Genomic DNA, 6,316 nt, shown 5'->3' with positions numbered 1-6,316 from the left:
CTCTGGTGTGTTTTGCTACCCAAAGAACTTCTCAGTGAATACAATGATGTGTATATAATGCTTCTTGCTCTTTCTAAGCAATATACTTTGAGTATTGCAGATCTTCAAGCTATTATGAAGGAGCAGTTTCTCTTTTTTACAGGAGGAATAACAGTACCTACTCAAAGAAGGCATTAGTAAAGACCAAGACATTACTATTCTATTAAAAAGCATAGGTCATTTTACAACGCTGTTAATAAACCTACTTGATCCACAAGGAGTTAATTCTCTCCTGGATTTATCAGTTATCAGAAAGATTGTCTAAAGAAAGTTCCCGGTCTGACACTCTTTTTTGCTAGTCTCCTCCCTTCTTTGTTCTCTTCCTTATTTCTCCGATTACAGTTCCAAAAACAACACCCAACCTCCCGAGGTCAATGGTTAATATTCCCAAGTGTTTATATAGTCTCCAGCAGCAGCACTCGGGCTCTTCAGCACTGGGCCAGCTCCAGCACCATGCCTGGCTTCTTGCAGATTACCCTGGCCTGCAGGAAATACCTGATCACGGTGCTTGTTCCCCTCTTGTTTCTTCCTCTGCCTCTGGCTGTTCCTACTAAGGTAAGACCTTTTTAAACTGAATTTGAGAGCCACATCTCTGAATCTCTTCTTTGAGTTGTTCCTTTTAAATGAAAGAACTGAAGAGAACATGCAGATCCTTTCTCAGAGACGTTTCATTTGTGGCTTGAAGATCTTTCTGGTTTTGTGAGCAGACCCCTTTGAGTATTGACTAAGGCCATGGGATGTAAATGGATGAACAGATACATCTATGATTGCATATTCTAGAAGAATGTTAGTGACATGTGGTTTTGTAGCTTTTGTTTTGCATCTTCCTGATGTAGCAAAGGACTTTCAGTGCTGAAGCTCATACATGTGAACCCAAGATACAAATCTAAGGCTCAGTTTTAATCCTCCTTTCTGATTTCCTAAAAGAATGCAGTCCATATTTTGGTTTTTTTTTCTTTTCATTTTTTTCTTGTCACTGCCATTTCCTTGGTCAGAAGAACAAGGCATTGTGAGGATAAAGGAGTACATATTTCCCTCTCTTTTTTTAGCATATTCCTGTAAGAATCTTTCCAAAACAGTGATTTAAAATTGAAATTGTCCAGCTTTGGAAGACACCTGTGCTTAGGATTCCTCCAGTTAACTCCAAACTCCTGTAGCAGTGGGGCAGGTACTTCTGAGGCACTGATCATTCAAACCCAGTGTGCTCAGCAGGCAGACTGCCAGCATTCTGACTTATTCCTCAGCCTCCCAATCTCTTCATGCAGACAGATCTAATCTCTGCTTTTTAGGTCTTTTATTGCAGCCCCAGCATTAGTAAGTGTCAATGTACCTCTCCTGTCACTGCTCTTTGGACACCAAGTCCCAGCTCTTTCCTTCAGTCTCTGCTTGCCCCAAATCCCTGCTGACTCACAGTTTCTAGTCTCCTTCACCATGTTCCATCCTCACTCCAGTAGCTCTTCCCTGTCTTTTCGTCAGCCTGTGCCAAAGCCCTTTCCTCCTCACAGCAGTCTTTTTTGAGTGTAATCAGAGACTTTGGAGCTATGGATTGCAAGCAAGAATGAGAGAGTAGCACTGGCTTGAGGTGTGCCCTCTTATTCCAATGCTATGCAAATAAAATAGCTTAAACTATCACTTAAATGTTTACTAAGAAGAAAAACAGGAAAAAGAACCCTTTTTTGCTAGTTAACATTCCACAGCCAAAAGAGTTCCTGAAGTTAAAGAGATCTGGCTGAGAACAGTTCTAAGTAGCCAGAAAGAGAGAGATGGGTTTTATTTATCTTGAGGCCATGAGTTCAAACTTATTTGCTGGAGTCATTACCATACAATAAGTCCTTTGTATTGCCTATGGAATAACTTGGTCCAGTTCCTCTTTGGAAATGACTCTCTCTGGTTTCCAGGTAGTCAGCTACAACACAGAAATTCAAACTGTCCTGGACTTTTCCCTTTGCAATCTGTAAGAAGGTTTCTTGTGTTGGAGTTGTGCGTTGTGGTATGTTAAGCAGGAAAAGCTGGTGCCTCAGCAGGAGGGGTTCTGAGCACACAACCTACAGGATGGAATTTCACATTTTTCTCTTCTGTTGAGCTATTAACCTTTCACATAATGACAGCTCTGGACACTAAGCTATTACAAATGACAGCAAACAATGCTCAAGGTTTTGTCTAACACAGGACAGAGGAATTGTCCTTATGGAACAATTGATGTTGTGAAAAGCCTTGTTCCAGCTTCTACTGAGAGCCTGCGCACAGCAGGCTGAAGAGAACAGCACTGGGCCTACAATGTATGTTCCAAAGCATTGCCAGGGTCTCTCAGAAGGCATCTTTTGTGTTTGATGGGATGTGTAATTAAGGTGCTTCCTGCTTTCATTCAAAAATAAGGCTCAGAAAGGCATTCTGTCATCTCTTCATGAATCTCTTTCAGGTTTACTTCTCCAACCCTGCAGCTTTGGTAATTTACCACCTAGATTGTGATCTTCTTTCCTCCAGACTGCTCAGCTCCCCTGTTCATCCTTTTCCTTCACCAGCTCCATAACTTCCAGGCCATGTCCAGAAGTCCTCAGCATGTCCTAAAGCATCACAAGTTTGATCCTGCAGGCAGGCATTATCCCAGCTCCTTGATTTAATCCTCTGTAATCTCACCATTACAATGTCCATCTCTTCATTAATGCTTTCCTCACTTAGCATCACTACATTTTCATTCAGATGAAATGAATTCTATTCATTCATTCATGCCCACCCTTAATCCAAGGCCACACAATCACTATTTTCTTCCTTTGGATCTGCTGGTAGCCGTTATTGTGCCAGTTGCAAAATGAGGAAGACTCTGTTACCTGCAGTGTTACTTTTCCTTGCACTCTTCCTCAGCCCATCCTTATGAAAACCTGCTGTGACAAGTTATTTAGTGCATAGGGACTGAGTTAAATATTTGTATATAAAGTTTGGAGTAGTTATCCAAAGATCTAAAGTGTTTTCTCAGAAAGAGGAACATGAAATAGGGGATCATACCTTGTTCAAAGAAACAAGACAGAGTCAGTGGAAGCTGAAACTGATCTGTGACTGGTTTGTCAGTGAGCCTTTCAAAGTCTGTACTAAGCTAAAAATCCAGTGAAGAACAGATAAAGGTATTTAAGGTACAAGGAATTCAGGCTGTTGAAATGAGTTGATGTTCATCTGGGCCATATCCTGAAACATTTGGAGAAGAAGGGGGCAAAACCTTGGCTGGATCAGTAACTGTTTCTGCACCTCGAAAATAGAAACATAGAAAAAGAAAACACCACCATCAGCAAAGTCCAGAAGCCTGTGCAGGGACTGCCAATCCTTATCACGAAGGGTTCAAAGTCATCAATTTGTTTCTTTTCCTGTGGTTCTTGGTCCTCCCCATTGGAGGCCCCCATCTTCTCCTCACAAGACTGTTGAATTGCTTGCCATTAGATTAGGATCTGCAGAGGCAGGAGGACAGATAGGAGGGGAAGATAGAGAATAACCTTTTCTCTAACCCCTTTATCAGGTAATGAATATAATTATGGGCTGTTGCTTTCTCAAAGCTTAAGTGAGATGTACAGTCTGTTCTGATTGCATGTACTCTTCTTCTGTCAGGAGGCCCAATGTGGTTATGTTATCATAGTGATGGCACTGTTTTGGTGCACGGAAGCGTTGCCCTTGGCTGTCACAGCTCTCCTCCCTGTCCTGCTCTTCCCGCTAATGAATATCATGGATTCGACAACGGTAAAAAATCCTACTCTATACATGTTTGCCCGTGTGTTTGTTGGTCAGCTTGTTTGGGGTTTATTTCCAGGGTGATTTTCAGAGCAAAGAAAAGCAAATGGCACTACTGGTACACAGAAGTCATCTGTCCTCGCCATGGAACAGGACTTGCATGAGCCCAGAGTGAACTCTGGGTGGAGCTGCTAATCTGAACTCAAAGCAAATCCACTGTTGAGATGCAATCCAGAGTTAGTGCATGCTAATATCTTCGGAACAAGATCCTCCCTCAGAAGATGCCTTCTCTCTTGGCTTCTTGTTACTATTTCCTCTCCTTTGTTCCGTGTTACAGGTGTGCCAAGAGTACCTGAAGGACACCAATATGCTTTTCATTGGGGGACTGCTGATGGCCATTGCTATTGAGAGCTGGCACCTACACAAGCGTGTTGCTTTGCGGGTCCTGCTTATCACTGGTGTCAGACCAGCCTTGTGAGTAACAGTTGTGAAAACACTGTGGGATAAAGGACTTTATGGCATTAGTTCCTACCTCAGTTTCCTGTCGTCTCCCATGTGAATCTGCAAATTGTATCCTACAAATGCTTTTCTACAGTCCAAGTGAGTTAGCGCCTGAGCAGACCTTGCAAACAGTGATCCTTTGATGTGTTACAGACCTGGAATTCCAAATGGCTTTAGGTGGAGAAATAGCAACAAGAGAGTCAGTGCTAGAAAGACAAGGGTGCTGCTAGGCTTGGCCAGAAGCACAGCTTTAGACAGTCAGGAAAGACTGCAGCTGAAACACAGAAACCATACTCTCTAACTGAGAGAGAAGAGAAATATGGGGATGCTTGTTTTGAAAACAAGTGTTTACCAGACTAGAAGTTTAAGCTATGCAGAGGCCTCATGGCCCTATTTAATTTGTCTCAGATCATAAGATGAGGGAATAGTGAAGGAAATTACAAAGCAATAGAATAAAAACGCATACAAGATAAAGCCCTTTTCATCTGATATATAATCTACATCTCATCTGAAGAATAATTTTGAGACAAATAACAGAGTAATACTGAAACATGGATTAGAATTTTATATGAAGAAAATCTTAAATAATAGAGGGGATAAAATGACAAAAAAAAGAAAAGAGAGATCATCTTCCTTACAGCTTAAACTGATTGCCACTTGGGCTCAAATTCAGCTTTCCTCTTCCAAATACATGGTAATACATTAACATGTGTTGTTGAGGTGGAATGTCTTCCTCAGAAGCATGTCAAATAAGCAGGACACTGGCTGGATAAACTGCTCCAAGCTCCCAGCTTCCCCTTTCCTAGTGCTAAGAATGTAAAAGCACAACTGGCTGAAACAGCAAAAAGAAACCTTCATGTCAAATATTCCTGTGTCATTCCCAGAGCAGACGAGGGTAGGAGGAAGCACTGGGTGTGTATTGCTAAAGCAGTTTCCAGACCAAAAGCTTTGTAAGCAAAGCTTTGCAATGAAGAAAGGGCATCACAGAGCTGAGTTCTGAACTGACTTTTCTAAACCTTTTCATGCCAGGCTTCTCATGGGTTTCATGATCGTGACTGCCTTCCTGTCCATGTGGATCAGCAATACTGCTACCACTGCCATGATGGTTCCAATAGCGCAAGCAGTGCTGGATCAGTTGCATCAGACAGAAATAGACTCTAAGTCAGCTGGCGAAACAGCTGAAAACATCAATAAAGCCTTTGAACTGCAGGAAGAGTCAACTAAACCAGGTAGCTCCAAAGAAACAGAGGGAAAAGGTGAGTGGGTTATGGGTGGTTTTCTCTTTGGGGTAATGGAGGATGCCCTGAGGCCTTCTTCACTGTCATTAGAGTTACTAGTAAATTGTAAAAGAAGAATGTATCCAAAGCATTCTGACTGCATCCAATGGCATTTATGAGGCTCTTCCATTAACCAGACAAAAGCATAACAAGGTCTACTGACTTGGCTGAAGTTATAAATAGATTGAAAAGATGAAAAGATGATAATTAATCAATAAAACAGCAAAATGTATAAGTTCTCCATTACCAGAAGCCTTTATATTAGGTTTGATATTTCCCTATGTAGTTATATTAATTCAAATATTATCTACTGTGTAACTTATCAGATAATAGGGAATTCCCAAGGGAAAATTCCATGCCAGAAGGGTAGAGATTAAAATGATCTTTCTAATCCAAAGATATGCAATCGTACAACAATCTCTCTTTACCAGCTGTCTTGCCCTCTTTTCCTCTTTGAGGCAACTCAAGTGTTTCTGAATGCAAATCTCAGTGCCAGCAGTGAAGTGCTGGTACAGAACAAGTTCCCTTCAGTCCAACTCCTCTGGCCCTGTTGTACCTCCTGGAGTTCTTGCTTCTCCCCCCTCCATGTGCAGTTCAGACATTGCCTTAGTTCACTGAGAAGCGTTAGCAGTATGTTCAGACTTCATCACACATTTCAACTGCTCTGTGTCAAGACAAGCAGTGAAAAATGGACAAATCAAAGGATTATCAATGCCAGCCTTAAAAATGAGGAAATTTGGCTCCTTCAGCTTTGAAATAACCTTGAAATACTGAACAATGCAGGC

At 41.7% G+C, this 6,316-nt stretch overlaps 1 protein-coding gene across 1 annotated transcript in view; it reads left to right on the top strand.

Moving 5' to 3' along the window:
* The first annotated feature begins 413 nt into the window (after positions 1-413).
* SLC13A2 (solute carrier family 13 (sodium-dependent dicarboxylate transporter), member 2) overlaps positions 414-6,316 on the top strand; it is a 17,771-nt gene continuing 11,868 nt past the window's right edge. Inside the window, 5 exon segments of the mRNA XM_010023135.1 lie at positions 414-458; positions 460-594; positions 3,634-3,762; positions 4,091-4,227; positions 5,284-5,510. Of these exon segments, the coding sequence (XP_010021437.1) occupies positions 414-458; positions 460-594; positions 3,634-3,762; positions 4,091-4,227; positions 5,284-5,510 (673 nt within the window).

The sequence above is a fragment of the Nestor notabilis genome, unplaced genomic scaffold (assembly GCF_000696875.1).
Source record: "Nestor notabilis isolate BGI_N333 unplaced genomic scaffold, ASM69687v1 scaffold7601, whole genome shotgun sequence".
NCBI classification, from domain to species: domain Eukaryota; kingdom Metazoa; phylum Chordata; class Aves; order Psittaciformes; family Psittacidae; genus Nestor; species Nestor notabilis.
The sequence above is the reverse complement of the archived record's forward strand: the minus strand, read 5'-3'. Positions and strand labels throughout refer to the sequence as shown.